The sequence below is a fragment of the Microtus pennsylvanicus genome, chromosome 1 (genome assembly GCF_037038515.1).
Source record: "Microtus pennsylvanicus isolate mMicPen1 chromosome 1, mMicPen1.hap1, whole genome shotgun sequence".
Classification (NCBI taxonomy): Eukaryota; Metazoa; Chordata; class Mammalia; order Rodentia; family Cricetidae; genus Microtus; species Microtus pennsylvanicus.
This window is the reverse complement of record NC_134579.1, coordinates 37,242,814-37,261,913: the sequence shown is the minus strand read 5'-3', so window position 1 is coordinate 37,261,913 and position 19,100 is coordinate 37,242,814. Positions and strand designations below refer to the sequence as shown.

General features: G+C 36.3%; 1 protein-coding gene and 1 pseudogene across 1 annotated transcript; both read left to right on the top strand.

Moving 5' to 3' along the window:
* Window positions 1-668: 668 nt before the first annotated feature.
* LOC142847910 (olfactory receptor 4A5-like) lies at window positions 669-1,598 on the top strand. The gene has a single exon (XM_075969613.1). It carries the CDS (start codon window positions 669-671, stop codon window positions 1,596-1,598), a length of 930 nt encoding a protein of 309 aa, XP_075825728.1.
* Window positions 1,599-5,723: 4,125 nt separating this feature from the next.
* Window positions 5,724-6,913, top strand: LOC142839021 (mitochondrial fission regulator 1-like; annotated as a pseudogene).
* Window positions 6,914-19,100: the final 12,187 nt, after the last annotated feature.

Here is a 19,100-nt window from a genome sequence, read left to right as displayed (position 1 = left end):
TGATGTGGGACAATTGCAGTCCATTTAAATGTGAGATCCAGTGATGAAATGGACAGAATTTTAGCTCCTGGTAGCTCTGACAAATAATCAAATAAAATAATTAACACCGGTGGTTCTGTGCAAAATAATGTTAGCGTTATTAGATACAGTACAAAGAAAGTCTTTTGAGACTAAATAAAAGATATTTGAACAATAGAAGTCTTTTGAAATATATTTAGTTACAATATAATAGTGTTGAGGGGATGATCCAGGACCATTCTTGTTTTGGGTGATGTACAGATCATATTATGACATTTTCTGCTAAGATGTTACTAGCTAACTCCCTGTGTATACTAGTTGATAGTCATAGGGTTTATTGACATCACTGTTTTCTATTTATCTTAAAAGGAGTAATGCTTCCTCAGTGTTTTGTGATGTAATGTGTTTTTAATAACGAGTTTTACATTTTGAGAGAAATACTAATGTGTGTAAAATTATTAGAGCAGAACTCTGGAGAACCCCCAAGAGGAACTCAACAGATGGTTACTGAAGAAACACTGAAGTTCACCACTTAGAAGATGCTAATGAAGATGTGCCTTCTGGCATAAAGGAAATGTAGGTGTAGGTCACAATGTGAGGTCCTGTTCTGCTGAGCTGATATCTCTGAAACAAGTATAATAGTAGAGTAAATGGGACAGAAAAACAATGTTACAGAGTTTATCCTCCTGGGCCTCACTCAGGACCCTGTTGGCCAAAAAGCATTGTTTGTCATATTTTTACTCATCTACATTGTGACAATGGTGGGCAACCTGCTCATTGTGGGGACAGTGATTGCCAGCCCCTCCTTGGACTCTCCCATGTACTTCTTTCTTGCCTTTCTGTCACTCACAGATGCTGTTTATTCCACTGCCATCTTGCCCAAGTTGCTTAAAGACTTAGTTTGTGATAAAAAGACCATTTCCTTCACAGCTTGTCTAGTTCAGCTTTTTGTGGAGCACTTATTTGGTGGTGCTGAGGTCTTCATTTTGGTGATGATGGCCTATGATCGCTATGCTGCCATCTGCAAGCCACTGCACTATTTGACCATCATGAATCGTCAGGTTTGTATTCTCTTGCTCTTGGCATCTTGGGTTGGAGGATTTGCTCATGCTCTGCTTCAAGTTATCTCTGTGTATATACTTCCTTTCTGTGGACCCAATGTCATTGACCACTTTGCCTGTGACATGTATCCATTATTGGGACTTGCATGTACGGACACCTACTTTCTAGGCCTCACTGTAGTTGCCAATAATGGAGCAATGTCTGTAGTGGTCTTCATCCTTCTCCTTGTCTCCTATGGAATCATTTTAAACTCTCTTAAGACTCACAGTCAGGAAGGGAGACACAAAGCTCTGTCCACCTGCAGCTCACACATCATGGTGGTTGTCCTCTTCTTTGTTCCTTGCATTTTTATGTATGTTAGACCTGTCTCTAATTTTCCTACTGATAAATTTATTACTGTATTTTATACAATTTTCACTCCTATGTTGAATCCTTTAATATATACCCTGAGAAACCTTGAGATTAAAACTTGTATGGCAAAGCTGTGGAATAAAATGTTCACTACAAGCACAAAATGAATTTCTCCTCACTGAACATACTTCTAACTGGAAATATACATTCAGTAATTAATTTTAGCAGTTTTACTTTCAATGTTCTTTATTTGGACCAATATTTGTCATTGTGAGATCTTTGGTACTTTTGTGAATGCAATACCCCCCCCCAAAAAAAACCTGGCAATTGCTGCAATTTTAGTTTTCTTTATTGCTACTGAAGTTGATCATGTCTTTATGTTTATTGGGCATCCAACTTTTGCAATTCTAAAATTTGTAATTTTATTATTACTTTATTGTTGGGTATAGCCTTTCATGAAAGTGGGACCCCTGGCAGCGGGACCAGGATGTATCCCTAGTGCATGAGCTGACTTTTTGGTCAGATTACTTGCTCAGCCTCAGTGCAGGGGTAGGGGCTTAATCCTATCTCAACTGAGTGTGTCAGAGTTTGTTGACTCTCCATGGGAGACCTTACCCTTTCTGAGGAGTGGGTGGGGGGTGGAGATGGAAGGGAGCATGTGGAGAAGAGGGGCAGGGGAACCATGGTTGGTATGTAAAATGAATAAAAAAATTTAAAAAATAAAAATAATAGCTTTGAACTAATGGTACTAGAGACAAAGAAGCTGGAAAACCAAAATCATGCTGGCATTTGAATTTTGGAGTGAAAAAGTTATGGACTGCTTAGAGCTCAGTGGAATGTTCTATGCGATCTTAGAAAATAAAAATGTGGAGACTAATGCTGATGGTGGAGGCCTAGCTTGTGAAGTTTCAGAGGGAAGAAAAGGCTCTATAAGTATATTACATAATATTTTTAATTAAGAATTCCTGATTCTGGTCAGTTTTAGCTGAAAACTGACTTTGACTAACAATACTTCAGAACCACTAAAGTGAAGCTTTTGCCTTGTTGGAACAATCTATACTGGTTATCTGCAGCTGAAGAATCAGCTGTGATTCAGAAGAGACCAGCATAACTGAGGAAAAATTTGGGAAATACTTCCTCCTGATCAACACACAGAAAGACAGAGCCAAGACTATTCTTTGTGCTGGCAACTCTATTTGATAATGTGTGAGAGTTTCCCAGATGCTGCTGGTTTTGAAGGCATGACAGGGTGATGGAGATGCTAAGATTTGGAGCTAATGCTACACTAGAAAAGGCCACTGCTGAGAGGCCAGCCTCACTTGCAGCAGAAGCAATAAGGCAGTATATAGGATTAAATGGTAAAATTGTTTTAATATATTTGTTGTCTTGCATAGCATTTTTCTTGCTACTGTATGATCCACATTTAAAGTCATCTAAAATTGAAATATTTGCTTTCTTACTATAGTGATAATAAAAATATTTCTAACACATTTATATAAAATTATTTTTTCCCTTAACTGGTTATAATCATATTCATTATTTTTTATGAGGACGTATCAATGTATTTTTCTTAGCTGTGCTAATTTTATTGTTTATTTATAATTCAGTACTTTATTATTCTGTGTCAATGAAGTAGATTTTTTAGATGCAGTGAAGGCTTCTCATTTAATGCTTTAAAGAATGACATACTCCAGCATTGCAGTGTTTCAGAGTCTTTGTATAATACTTTATATACCAAGAATAATAAATTCAATGGAAATAATTTGGAAAGTAATTGACTTTTTCACCATACCCTTAACATTATTCTGGGTGATATTCATTGTTTCATTGATTCTTTGAAATTTGTCCTTTTTATTTTACTATAGTATTATAATCTTAATAAATTTTATATGTAAACTGTGTTTAGGCTTGGCTTGCTATTATTGGCTAACATCCTAATGTACATAATTAGTTTATTTATTTATTTAGAGCTGTAAACTTCTGTAGCAGCAGGCTGCTTGTTTGTCCTGACCACCCAGAACCAAAATAATCACACAGAAACTGTGTTCCTTAAATCACTGCTTGGTCCATTAGCTCTAGCTTCTTATTGGCTAACTCTTACATATTAATTTAACCCATTTCTATTAATCTGTATATCACTACAAACAAGATTGTGATCTACCAGCAATGTTTCAGCATGTCTATCTCTGGCAGTGGCTCCATGGCTTCTCTTAACTCTGCCTTCTTCCTCCCAGTATTCAGTTTAGTTTTCCCCACCTAACTCTGTTCTACCCTATCAGGCCAAGCCATTTTTTTCCAAAGAAATAATTGTATTTATAGAAAAAAGAACAAAAAGCATTTTCCCTTACTGACCAGGAAACAATCACAGAAACATCTGTATGCTATGGTGACTTGTCTGCTCTCAAAACCAATGTCATATTTCTTCTGACAGAAAAACCTCTAAAAATATAAATAACAAACAAAAGATTGTCTTGTACTGAGTAGTATTTGTTTATGAAATCAAGTACCAGCTGGATCCAAGGTCCAGGAAAAATCACAAAGAGGAAAAATCACAAAGAAACTGAAAAATACCACCTCAGGGGACATTGTTCCCCTGCTATGCTTGTATGAGCAGACCTGCTTCCTTGTTGAAATTGCATTCTGAAAATGAATGGAGCCTCCATAGTAAGAATAGTTTTCCATGGAGGCAGGACAGAGCAAATAAAATAATCCTTACTTTCAATCATTTCTCTGTTTTAGCTAGGATCTAGAATGTTATGGAAGTGGGAGTCTTTGAGAAATTCCAGCCCTTTGAAATATAACTACACCAGTTAAATTTGACAGAAAGCTTTAAATTTATGTTTTTGAATTTTTCACTAGGAAACAAACATTTTACTGCTGAGTTTTCCTTAAAAATTTAATTGATTATTCTTTATAAATTCCCCAATCTAACATCCATGCAAAACATGATCTTTCTTCCTGCAATTCCAATGCATCCCTGATCCCTGGTATACTGAGTGTATACCAGTATAAATGGTGAAGCAATAGGACCATGACACCTCTCCCGAAACCTCGATACTGTGGTGGTTTAAACGAAGCCAGTTTCTTTATTCATTAACCAATAAAAGCAACACATAGACAGAAGGACCTCCTACACCAAACTTTCTTCTTAAGATTGCTTTTTTTTTGTAAAATACAAGCTTTTGTTTTTTTGTATTTTTACTTAAGATTCATTTGATTTCCCTCTTGATTGCTATAGTGACCCATGTATTACTCTGTGATGTGTTATATAATCTCAGTGAGTTTGTGAATTTCAGTTTATTGTTGTTATATAGAGGATATTAAAATATTTCAATGTTTTCTAAATTTTTAAAATATTTGCTTTGTCACCTCATATATGCTAAATTTTAGGAAATGTTTCATTAACTGCTGATAAATATGTCTTCTTCAGTGTTTTGATGGAATAGAATTCAATTGCCCTTGTATACTAACATATTATATCCTTATATATCCATAAATAAAAAAGAAAAAATTCAGTAAGTATAGTGATTGGTATAAAGATGATAGAAAGAAAGTAGAAGGTAGGAAAGAGAAGAGGTAGCTTTGGAGGCCTAAAAAAGTCAGGAGGGAGATAATTTTGTCTAAATAGACTAAAGAGGCTGAAATAAAAATAATGCTTTTAGGTAACATAAACATCCAATTTCCCAGAAGACTGTGGAAGGGTTCTTGCAAACCAGGCCCTTATTTTTGGTGAAAGAAGAAAGCAAAATGAAAGATTAAGGAGAGACTGGTGAAAAAGCAAACACAAAACAAAAACAACAAACATAGTAGATTAAAAAAAAGACTAGATTCCAAATGATCACAACTCTCAGTTTTTTTAATACTACTCTGCCATCCTCCAGTGATAATAAAACATTCAGAAATATTTTTATGCTTACTTTTCCCCAAAGTAAAATTTGCACTGTACATCTTTTTTATTTATCAACAAAGGCACAATTATAAATGTATCGGTTACATACGATAATGAATTTATCTGTTGTAATATAAGTTGAAAATAGTTAAGCTTTAGTAGAGCCCATCTGGCCTTATGACACAGAAAATCCTATTTGCAAATAAAGATAACAAAGATAGATACTAACTAGAGTAGATAATAAGCCTAATTATAGAAATATTAGTAAAAGTCCTGGCTGTAGTTCTTTTTAAAATACTAGAAGAAGGTGGGCTGCGGCGCAGCGGAGTGTGCTCTATGGACCATATACTGCTATGGAATCCTGAAGCACTTGAACTGAAGGTTGGGAAGATGCAGACACTAAATGCTGGGCTGGATTAAGTGCCTGCTGAGGTTGGTGGTTCAGCGAGTTGGGGTCAGCAAGCAGTTGGTACTTTGGTCTGGAAAGCCATATGGTTCACCTCGAAGTATTGTAAGGAAGATTGGTACCAACTTGTCTCTGATTCAGTGTCCGAGAGTTCAATGTCAGCTTACCAGCCATGCAACAGAATGTTGTCCCACCCACCCAGGAAAGGATGTGGTGACATCTTTTGCTGATGTTGGGTGGATAGCCACAGAAGAAGGGGAGTGCTCAACAAGACTCAGAGCAGAGGTCAGGTCCAAGTCTCCCTTTGAGGATGACCTTCCTTGCTTTGAGAAGCCCCCAAGCAGGCACATTTCCTTACCAAACTTGTCTCAAGATGAGCCTCCTCCAAAGACAACACTGGCCAGTAAGGAGGCCTTGCAGAAGATATCTGCTCCTGAGAATGAGCTTGCTGCCCTTAGAGCTCAGATTGCCAAGATTTTGAAGCAGAAGGAGCAACAGAGTCTTAGTGCAGGTCATTTAGATTCTTCTACTATAACACCACCACCTCTTCCCCCTCTTCCATCCTCCCCCTCCTCCCCGTCCATCAATGCTCCACCAAAGTATGTCTGCTGTTGATCTGATTAAAGAGTGATGAGAGCAAAGACTCAATAAATGGGAAGACTTTTGCTACGAGCCACTCAAAGCTGCCTGACATGTCAAATATGCTAGAGATCCTTATAGACATGAATAGTGTGAAACTGCAGTCATTTAAGAGGTCGGAGAAAGCCGGGCAGTGGTGGCGCACGCCTTTAATCCCAGCACTCGGGAGGCAGAGGCAGGAGGATCTCTGGGAGTTCGAGGCCAGCCTGGTCTACAAGAGCTAGTTCCGGGACGGGCACCAAAGCTACAGAGAAACCTTGTCTCGAAAAAAACAAAAAACAAAAGCAAAAAACAAACAAACAAAAAAGAGGTCGGAGAAAGATGTAAAGCCTAGGCCAGTGGATACTACTGACCCTGCTGCCCTAATAACAGAGGCTCTGAAAAAGAAGTTTGTTTATCAGTATCAACACAATAGCCAGGGTGAAGTTGAGAGAGGAATTCCAAAGCCAGAATGAGAGGCCACCTCAGAGCCGGCCCTATTTGGTCTGCATATATTGAAGTCTACAGGTAAAATGAAGGCATGAATTGAAAATGTTCCGGACTCCTAATGAACAATGACCCCTGGTTCACCTGTTGGCTTGCAGAACTGAGTCTGGCTAGTAGAAATCACCAGTATTTAGTAAATTCCTGACGGTAGAATTCATTGGTCTCCTTCTTATCCTAATTAGAGGAGTGAGAGGAAGTGAAAGCACCAGAGGTTTGTTTGGTTTTTAGGAGCTGGCCAGTTTGGGAGCTTTCCTTAACGCACATGTATTATGAGATGTTTTTAACTGGTTTTAATAGGGTCTCAGAATACAGACATGTCATTTATGGATATTGGTGTTCATTCTCAATTCTTAACACTATTATCTCTGTGTGCGTATTATATGCACACATTTGTATATAAAACAGTATGTAAAAACTTACAAGGAATGGTATCAGTGAGGATCCTGTTATCTTCATTTTGAGTTTACTGGTCAGTGAGGAAACAGATGGTATACTGTGTTGTTAGAGGACAGTGTTGGAAATGGGAACGCTTTGAATAGGACTTACATATGTTCTCACATTTTTTATCCTCCTGGAGCTGAGTTTACATAAGCAGCAGAAGATGTTCACTGCTGAGTTTCCATATTGTTTTCTATTAGAGGGAACCGAGAGCAAGGAAGACTGCTTAAACCTCATTGCCATCCAATACTGGGAAGTCAGTGTACTTCTCAAGTAGTAACAAGTTGAATTATTGAATTAAATCGCTTTTTAAATAAAAGCCAGAATGTACCATCAAAAAATACCAAAAGAAAACATAAGCAGTATACTATATGATATAGGTACAAGAATGTGCTTCTCTCATAGGACTCCCTTTGTCCAAAAATTAATGTCAACAATTGACAAATGAGACTTAATGAAACTGTTAGGCCTGCACAGGAAAAGAAACTATTAATCGGGTGAAGAAGAAATCTACAGAGTGGGAGAGAATCATTGCAAACCGTATATTGAAGAGAAGATTCCAGGATATATAAAAAAACTAAAAAAAAAAAAGAGTTAAAAAAAAAAAACAAGACAAAAATCTGACCACTGCTACGACCACCTTCATCACTGCCACCACTGATAACAACAAAATAAAAAAAAAAGCAGTGGACACATTTGGAAAATGGGTTTGGGACTTGAATAGAGTTCTCTTTAGAAGGAAAAAAATGGCTAAGGAATATGTTTTTAAAACTTTATCATCCTTGAATAAGGAAAATTCAAATCAAACTGCTCTGAGATTTCATTTTACCCCAGAACAGTAAAGATCAACAGAACAACTAACAACAAATACTGGGGGATGCAGGGAAAACAATTGGCTTTTAAATATAAATTATTCAACCAACAAAGTCTTGAGATGAAGGGGTTAAGTGAATGAAATAAAATTACTTACGGATCCATATTACAGTGATTATGGAGTCAACTAAAACTCTCTAACCCTTCGAAATGGGCATAGTTATAACTCTTTTCTTAAGAGTCAGTTATACCGGATTCTGCAGTGAAGTTTCAAGGTTTCTTACTGGAAACTCAGAGTTTCTGGTCAGGACCCAGACACTGTCAGAGTAAGAGTGCCCGGTTGGTGTGCAGGTAGTTGAGGAGTCTGGGATGCTTGTTTTCTCTAGGTTGGATTGCATATTACTTGACTTACCAACCATTTCATGTTTAATTTTCTAGGTGTTTGTTTGTTAATCATCTCACTTTGCAATTTCCTTGTTTTACATTATAGATTTGTGTCATTCGGCAGCTAATTACTCTCACCTCCCTTGAGATTTTTTTTGGGGAAAAAAAACTGCCCAGAAGATATTTCGTTTTCTGAATTAGTTCCAAGTATTTTAACGAATTGACCTATAATAATAAAATTATCACTGATACTATGAATAGTCACCTGCTCAAATAAAATTATGCACTGATTAGAGGAAATATTTACCTTTTTAAATGGGTCAGAGTACTCTGGAAGCACGTGTGTCTAAGCTGGGTATGTGTAGTTGGTATCTGGTCTTCAAGATACCATTTTGTCTTATTATATTCATAATTATTTATAGAACTCTGTGTAAAATGTCAATCTATTTTGGGGATATTTTTGATACAGGATTGATGTGAGATTCCCCTGTGTATGCTGTGAATAACAATGGTTAAGGTAGAAGCTGTTTTGGGCCTGTGATTAGGTAGGGCAGAGCTAGGCAGGAAAAACTAAACTGAATGCTGGGAGAAAGGAGGTGGAGTTAGGGAGAAGCCATGGAGCAGCTACAGGAGACAAACACACTGGAACCTTGCTGGTAGGCCACAAGCCTCATGGTAAAATATAAAATAATGGAAATAGGTTAAATTAAGATGTAAAATTTAGCCAATAAGAACCTAGAGCTAATGGGCCAAGCAGTAGCCCAAACTTTAATTAATAAAATTTCTGTGTGGTTATTTTGGGAGTCTGGGCAACCAGGAAATGAATAAGTGGCCTCCCTACTACACAGGATGATTTTTTAAATTAGAAATAAAGAATCTTAAGATTGTATTTCAATGAGTAGAAGACTGAATGAATTTTCCTCTGGTTATGAGAAAGTGTGCCACTCAGTTTTCTATAAAGCTAAATTTCAGCCTTTCTACAGTTAGGTATAATGTTCAATAGCTAGGCAAACAGCTTGTTACTATAAATCCTCAAAGAAAGATCCCCATTTTGTTTCATCACAAAAGAGAAAAGGGAAATATTGATATAAGTATTTTTAATTAAATTATTTCTTTAGCCAACAAAATTTGAACATTAGTTTCTGATAATTAACTTACTATCTCACAGCCTTAAGTAAATGTAATATTTTGTTTGATTACAGCAAATAATAATATTAAAATGCCTTTTTAAAGTAATTATATTTCATGGTCTTTATGTATATCATCCTATGCTGAATTTATACTGAATAAAGGGGGCAATAATTTTCTCTGACAATATACAAGTTTTAGAACATTGGATTAGGAACAAAATATAATGCTCTATGCTTTACTGAAATAGAGAAATATTTCAAAGGTCAGATAGTTTCAAAAGGTATCAAAACTGGGAGAATAAATCTGGAAAACACAGAAGCTCACTGGATAATGTATAATAGATTGGGTTAGCTTTTTATAATCCCTAGAGTTTATTTTCCACATTGGCCAATAGCACATATTATATATTAAATAAGCAAAAATAAAAAACCACAATTATTTGTTATTTATGTTATGATATATTTTACATGACATGTTGATAAGTATGCAATTATAAATATTTATATTAGAAATTTTAAATTCTACACAGTAAATGTGTTAGAGTATAAGGGAAATGTTTGTAATGTCTATTTTGGAAGCTTAATATAGCTGTTCACATGTAAATCTTAAAAATTATGCCAGACAATATGCTAGCACATATACATAAAGAAAGCCATGGTCAGTTTCTTGCATACTGTTATATAGAAGTGTTACATTGAAAGGCTATCATGCTTTAAATGTTGTTATTTTCTAGAAAATATTAATAGCTAATGTTAAATGCCACTATAGTGTTCTATATTTTTATATTTTTATTATAAAATAACAAAGATATAGATGAGCATGTACTTTTTAAAATAAATTTATTTTTATTTGAGAAATAATGAATTATTTGCAGTTATAGGGTATAACCTTATGTTTGACATTACTCAAAACATGGATAAAATGGGTGATGTTATTCTAAAAGAAAATGACTGAATGAGCAATTATTCCAATGATTAAGTTTTATAATTTTCTTATATATGTTGTTGATTTCAGTGCTCAGCTTGATTATTTCCTGCCATCTAGTCCTCCTAGGTAAGTTTGCTTCTTTTGTTCTAAAGTTTTCTGGTGTTCTGTTAATTCACTAGTATGGAATTTTTTTCAGCTTCCTTATGTAGGCATTTAGTGCTATGAACTTTCCTCTTAACATTGCTTTCATTGTTTCCCATAAATTTGGATATGTTGTGTGATCATTTTTGTTGAATTATAGGAAGTCTTTAATTTCTTCCTTTATTTCTTCCTTGACCCATTGGTGATTCAGGTGAGCATTGTTTAATTGCCATGTGTTTGGGGCTTTCTGAATTTAGTGTTGTTGTTGAATTCTAATTAGAGGCCATGGTGATCTGATAAGATACATGGAAATATTCTAATATTTTTTTTTGTTTCTGTTGAGGATTGCTTTGTTACTTAGTATGTGATCAGTTTTTGAGAAGGTTCCATGAGGTGCTGAGAAGAAGGTATATTCTTTTATGTTTGAATGGAATGTTCTATAAAATTCTGTTAAGTCATTTGAGTCATAACATCTGTTAGTTACCTTATTTCTCTGTTAAGTTTCTGCCTGGCAGACCTGTCCAATGGTGTGAGTGGGGTGTTGAAGTCTCCCACTATTAGTGTGAGCTTTAATGTGTGATTTAACCTTAGTAATGTTTCTTTTACGTGTGAGGATGCCCTTGTATTTGGGGCATAGATATTCAGTATTGAGATTTCCTCTTGATGGATTTTTCCTGTGACAAATATGAAATGTCTTTCTTTGTCTCTTTTGATTGATTTTAGTTTGAAGTATATTTTGTCAGATATTAGAATAGCTACACCATCTTATTCTTAGGTCTATTTGATTGGAAATTTTTTTCCATTTCTTTACTTTGAGGTGATGTCTCTCTTTGAGGTTGTGGTATCTTTCTTTTATGCAGCAGAAGGATGGATTCTGTTTTCATATCTAATCTGTTAACCTGTGTCTTTTTATATGGGAGTTGAACCCATTTATATTCAGGAATACTACTGACCTGTGATTGCCAGTTCCTTCTATTTTAATTTTCATTGTTGGTAATGTTATTGTGTGTGTTTATTCCTTATATAGGATTTGCTGCTGTGGTATCTATTGTCTGTGTTTTTGTGGATATAGATAACTTCTTTGGGTTGGAGTTTGCCTTGTAGTACTGGGTGTGTGGCTAGGCATTGGTTAAATGTGGTTCTGTCATGAAATTTGTTTTGTCCTTCTATGGTGATTGAAAATTTTGCTGGGTATTATAGTCTGGTCTGGCATCCATGGTCTCTTAATGTCTGCATAATGCTTGACCAAGGTCCTTCTGGCTTTCATTGTTTTGACTGAGAAGCAGGTGTGATTCTGATAGGTCTGCCTGTATATGTTACTTTGCCTTTTCCTTTGCAGCTCTTAATAATCTTTCTTTATTCTTTAGGTTTACTGTTTTGATTATTATGTGGTGAGGTGACCTTTTTGGTCCTGTCTATTTGATGTTCTATATGCTTCTTGTATCTTCATATGCATTTTATATGCATATCTTTCTTTAGGTTGGGAAAGTTTTCTTTTATGATTTTTTAAATATATTTTCTGTGCTTTTGAGTTGGGCTCTCCTTCTTCTATCCTTATTATTCTTAGGTTTGGCCTTTTCATGGTGTCCCATATTTCCTGTATATTTTGTGTTAAGCTTTTGCTAGACTTAACATTTTTTTTTGGTTGATGAATCTACTTCCTCTATCATATCTTCAGTGCTTGAGATTCTCTCCCATCTCTTGTATTCTGCTGTTTATGCTTGTATTTGTGGTTCCTGATCATTTTCGCACATTTTCATTTCCAAAAATTCCTCATTTTGGATTTTCTTCAACAATTTGAACTCAGTTTTCACACATTAAATTGACTTCCTTATTTCACTCATGTACTTGCTTTCTTTGAATTGTTTAATTATACTTATAACCCATTTCAAGAATACTTTGCCTGGGGAACTTCCAGATCATTTCATTAGGGGCCATTACTGTTTCATCGGTAGTTTTTATAGGTGTTCTTAGGACTCCTATACTATACTGGCCCTATCCCATGTGAGCTGACAACAGTGGCTGCATCCTGTCTGTGTGATGCTCCCATCCCCCTATAGTCTCTGGGCATGGAGCTGCAGCCTCTGCTGAAGTGTTCCCCTCCCTGTCGGCTCCTCCAAAGCCTGCTCACACACTGCTGAGACTGCTTATTTTGCCACTGCTACTCAGAATCATTGGCATCTTCCTATGGCCATCAACAGCACAGTAACGAGACAGCTACCAGGAGCACAGTAGTGGGATGTCCACCAGTAGCACAGCAGCTAGAGGGCCACTGATAGCACAGCAGTGAGGTGCATACCAGCCACACAGGAGCAGCATAGCAGTGACACAGAGAGACAGCCATTGACAGCACAGCATCAAGAGTTCCTGCTCTTCCCTAATAAGCTCCTCAATGGATGAGTTCTGTGGTTTACTTCTCATGACTGCAGAGAATCAACACACATATGTGTGAGTTGGGAGGATTTTACTTCTTTAGTGCAATTTGGTACATCTGGAGTTAGTTTATTGGTTGAAATACTCATTCTTTCTCAAAACATTCTAAAGATATGTTTCTTCCTTTATGGGATGTTTTAAAAATGTTGAATAATAGACTGGTTCATAGCAAGGTTGGAATACCAATTTTATCTGTTTGTATGATATTTGGGATGACAGTCTCTATCCCAGTTCTTCTGTTTGCCAGTTACAGTTTTGGTGCTTTCAGCAGCTTGTTATGGGAGCTTGGAACAAGTTTATTCTGCTAGCGTTGCCTTGTCCTGAGTCTCAGGGTTCTACAGGGTGTGTATAGAATCTCAGCCAGGCATTTGGCAAGACTATGGGTCTCCTGATAACCTGAGGTAGTTAGAGATTCCATGGTTCAAAATGTGTTGGAATCTGTAGGGCTCAAAAAATAGAAGAGGGGCCAGGAGAAGTGGTAGTTCCTGGAAAACAACTGTGGATTTTAGGTGACTTGAATGGAAGGAGGGAAGAAGGGAAGAGAAAGACATTAAAAGCTGCATACATGAATGATCAAGTCAATTATAAAGGCAGTTTCATTCTAAGAACACCTAACTATTTGATAGAATCCTTTAAAGATGTATTCAAAGTCATAAAAGACCACAACTGTCTGCCTAGTGTTATATGCAGCAAAACAACCCATGATAAAAAAGATTAAGGACTTTGTGACCATTTACGGAGATTACAAAGGGATAGGTTAGTTTAAAGTAAAATAAACTTACCTATGTCATCACAGGAAACAAATAAAGATAGCTGAGGAAACAACTCACTGTGTTTCTAATCTGAGCAAATACAGACTCAGCATTTTTGATGGCATCATCTGATGTATTGATTTCTTTAAGTTCATTCCCATAGTCTGAGATCCAAAGTTTCCTGAATAAGTAGAAAAGATAGAGAATGTTTAAAATAATTAACAATTTTCCACTTTTAAATGATAATTAGACCCTCAGAAGTATTACATCAGATGGTTATTCTACAACAAGTATACACATCTGTGCATACTTTCACACTTATTAGTAAGAAAGGAACAATTAGACATATATATTGTATTGCAGGATGATGACTTTATCTATTTGTGAGTTAAAGTGAAAATGGACAACTTTTAGACCATAAGGCTTTTGTGACCCAGAAAAGCAGATCTGTAAATAAGCACATGGTGTTATTTGCTCGCTGGCTCTTATAAGAAGTGGCTACAGGGATAACGCTGTAAACACAGAAATTGTTCCTTATTGAAGAGTCACATTTTTTTCATATAGAAAGAGTTATTCTGTTAATAATGGCTTGGGATTAAAGATGTTTTTTTAATTTTTTATTGAGAAAAAGAAAAAAAAAGTTTCTGCCTCCTCCCAGCCTCCCATTTCCCTCCCCCTTCTCCCCCTCCCCCCACTACTCTCCCCCTCCCTCTCCAGTCCAAAGAGCAGTCAGGGTTCTGATGGAGGAAGGTCATTGGTTAATTATAATAAAGAAACTGCTTGGCCTCATAGGTTAAATCATAGGTGGGAGGAGTAAACAGAACAGAATGCTGGAAAAAAGAGGAAGTGAGCTCAGAGGCCATGCTCCCCTCTCCCAGGCAGATGCCATGAAGCAAGCTGCCAGGTCAGACATGCTGAATCTTTCCCAGTAAGACTGATGCTACACAGATTATTAGAGATGGGTTGATCGGGATATGAGAATTAGCCTGTAAGGGCTAGAGTTAATGGGCCAAGCAGTGTTTAAAAGAATACAATTTGTGTGTTGTTATTTCTGGTGTAAAGCTAGCCATGCAGGAGCCGGGTGGAACAAAAAGCAGGCCCACAGCTCCCTTCAACAGGGTTCCCTGCCCTGTGGAAAGTCTAAGGTCCTCCCCCTTCTGTCCGTGTGTGTAGGAAGGTGAACATCCAAACTGGCTAGGCTCCCACAAAGCCAGAACATGAAGTAGGATCACAACCCAGTGCCATTGTCCTTGGCTTCTCATCAGCCCTCATTGTCCGCCATGTTCAGAGAGTCCAGTTTTATCCCATGCTTTTTCAGTCCCAGTCTAGCTGGCCTTGGTGAGCTCCCAATAGATCAGCCCCCCTGTCTCAGTGGGTGGGTGCACCCCTCGTGGTCCTGACTTCCTTGCTCATCTTCTCCCTCCTTCTGCTCCTCATTGGGACCTTGGGAGCTCAGTCCGGTGCTCCAATGTGAGTCTCTGTCTCTATCTCCATCCCTCACCAGATGAAGGTTCTATGGTGATATGCAAGATATTCATCAGTATTGCTATAAGATAGGATCATTTCAGGTTCCCTATCCTCAGCTGCCCAAGGAACTAACTGGGGACCTCGGCTTGGGCACCTGGGAGCCCCTCTAGGGTCAGGTCTCTTGCCAACCCTAAAGTGGCTCCCTTAATTAAGAATTGTGGTTCTCTGCTCCCCTATCCAACCTTCTTTTATCCCAATCCTCCTGTTTCCCCAAGTTCCCCCCATCCTCCCCTTCTCACTTTTCTCTTCCCATCTCTCCTTACCCCCATCCCACCCCACTGCCAACATCCCAATTTTTTGCCTAGCAATTTTGTCTACTTCCCATAGCCAGGAGGATAACTATATGTTTCTCGTTGGGTTCACCTTCTTATTTGGCTTCTTTAGCATAACCAATTATAGACTCCGTGACCTTTATTTATGGCTAGAAACCAATTATGAGTGAGTACATCCCATGTTCATCTTTTGGGGTCTGGGTTACCTCACTCAGGATAGTGTTTTCTATTTCCATCCATTTGCATGCAAAATTCGAGAAGTCGTTTTTTACCGCAGAGTAGTACTCTAATGTTTATATATTCCACACTTTCTTCATCCATTCTTCCATTAAAGGGCATCTCGGCTGTTTCCAGGTTCTGGCTATTACAAACAATGCTGTTATGAACATAGTTGAGCATATACTTTTGTTGTATGATAGGGCATCTCTTGGGTATATTCCCAAGAGTGGTATTGCTGGGTCCAGGGGTAGGTTGATCCCGAATTTCCTGAGAAACTGCCACACTGATTTCGGGATTAAAGAATTTAATGAATGGAATAAAATCACTGTGGATTCATCTCACAGAGATTCAGGATTCAATCAGCTCCACTCCTTCCCAATTACAGAGCTGTGATTTGCTGTTTTTTCAAGAATTATAATATCAACTATGAAAGTTACTTCAATTCTAAGTTCTCTTTTTCAGAGCTTCTGTTCTTCTTGAGTAGAATCCCACTATCAGAGCAATACTGTGCTCTGCAAGGTACAGCTGAGTAAGGAGCCTGGTTTAGTCTCATTCTTTGGGTTGATTTATGCTTACTTGCCTGTCTAAGTATATGGTAAAGTGTAACAATTACTAATCATCTTATTTTGAAATATTTCTTTTACATTATGGGTTTTCATGTCCCTTGGCATTTAATTACTTTCTTTCTTTGCAATATCCAAACCTTTATACTCTGGGGATTATTAAGGGAAAGAAACCTATCCAGGAGAGATTTCTCCATTTGAATTTGCTCCAAGTATTTTATCAAATTAATTTGTAGTGATCTTAAAGTCTTTTTATGTTGGAAATAGAGATGATGCAACACATTTTCTGCCCATGAAAAATTGTCTACACGCATAAATAAATGTACCAGGAGATTTCTGAAAAGTCAATTATGCTCAAGCTGGAGAAGGTGTACTGGTGTTTAGTTCTTGAGATGTCAGATTTTCTATAAATGACTATCATTGCTTAAAGATATTTGTAGAAAGTACCAATTTTATTGGGTGATAAGTTTAAAATATAGATTAAAGTTTTTAAGTAGAATAGAATTTGGAAGAATTATGACTGAATAAAAGACTGAAGAGGTCTCCCTTCATTTGTAAGAAAACTTCAGCTTTGCTATGAGGTTAATCTGGTTTTCCACTGTTAGATAAGATTTTTAAATGGGAGTTTTTGTGTTCATGAAAGTAAAGTCAATTCACCGAAATAAACCAGAAGGAGAAAAATTTAAGTAACTATCATTATTTCAATTGTTTTTTTCTGGTTATTTTTGTTCATTTGTAACATCAAAATAGGGTAGGACAATTAGTTTTAACTTATTTGGTCAATTTTATACATAATTGTCCTAATACAATAACTTTGCTTTTTCTTTGATATTTTCTAGCAATTAAAATATTCACTTACCCTTATACAAGTATTGTTATTATATTTAGGTGTCTTTATATCTGTAATCACAAGTTCACTCACATATTTATACTCAACAGCCCATACTTACTTAAATAAGTCATGGATTTTTCCATCAGGGGCAAATGCAATATCTGCTTTCTTGAAATCATGAACTGGGGTTTAAGATAGTTGCTATTTTTATGTTTTGAAGCGTATGGATTTTTCTGAAGTTCGCATTGTCTTATGAGAGGCATGCAGATAGGTAAAGAAGATGACAAATTCAGAAGTTAATTGGGACAAACACAGGATATTTATTTTTAGTTTAATAACCTCATTAGTGTTTATTTTCTATATTGGCATATGAAAGGTTTTATATGTTATATCAAAATAGTAACTAAATTTTTATAGGTATTATAGAATATATTTTATGAATATTTAGCAGAGGTACAAAATTTTTGATATCTAACATTACATATATGTCTGTTGGAGGATAAGGGAAAATATAATTTTTCTTGAGGATTAATATTAATTATTGCATGTGAATTTTAAAATGATGGCACACAGTGTGTTGGTTCATAAACTCATCAAAACTCATGGTCATATTGCCCCTTATAAACTATCATGTTGGTTCATATACTGTCATGTTGAAGTTCTATCATGTTCTTAAACACAGTATTATTCTTAGAAAAGTTTTAATGTCCAATATTAAGAATGCAATTATATTATTCTATCAGTCTGTAATACTAACATCTTAAATTTTCTTGCTAAAGTTTAAATATTCTGTTTTGATTGTATTTTTGATATTATTAAATAAGACTTTGGAGATTTGACCCATTGAAATTCAGTATTAGTAATCAATGAATGTGAAGGAGCAAAACCTGACAAGAAGTATGATATGCAAGGGTGAGTACTGGACACAGTATTTCTCTCTTATGTCACTTAGCAGCTGAGATGTTTTCTGCTTGTAGCTTCTACAACTCCAGTTCATAATGAGAATTTTACAGAAGGAATATCAGATCTGGCTTCCCAAGAACACTTCAAATGCCCCTTCACCATAAAAATCATTCAGACAGCATCATCTTGTTTTCTTGTTTCTAGACAAAATCCATCATATCAAAGGTAAATAAATAATCTTTGTACCTATCAGTGGTAAAGTACATATTTCCCAAAACATACAAGTTAATATAAAAGTATAATGTTATTTATACTTCGGATGAAGGCAAAAGTTCTGTTTAAATTAACTGTGATAATTCATTTTTCTTTGTCACAGTGAAATACTAAAAAAATTTCTAATAGCTATCACCTTCATGTTTACCAGGCTGCTTTTTACTGCTTTATAGCAACAGCAATAAAAAAGTAACCAGAAAAAGGAGTTGCTAAGCGTGCCCTCTAGAAGAAATGAGGAAGTAGGGCATTGACAAGATTCTTATATGGTAAAAGTTCATCTTTGCAGCAAGGAAAAGAACCCGGATCAATAAATAAATTCATATGGCTTCACAACCCACATTACATACCACTGTCCAAGGATTGACTTTTTCCCTTTAAGACACTGCTTTAATGGATGTGAACACTGTATTTCTAACTGAGCACTTTCTGCCCAGAAAAATGATACTTAAAACCAATAATGAATGTTCTCTACCCACATCCTCAGATTATGTTTCCTCCTGTTTTACTACCTATGTCATTTAAAAGGAAGGAAAAATGCAAATTTCAGATGAAGTATTTGATGATACCGTGGGATAGAAGATTTCTGAGTTATTTGAATTTAATAAAATTGAGGATCTTTGTTGTTTCCTGGGGATTATATG

Coding starts and splice junctions, on each gene's coding strand:
- LOC142847910 (XM_075969613.1), top strand. CDS start 669: ATGGGACAGAAAAACAATGTTACAGAGTTTATCCTCCTGGGCCTCACT.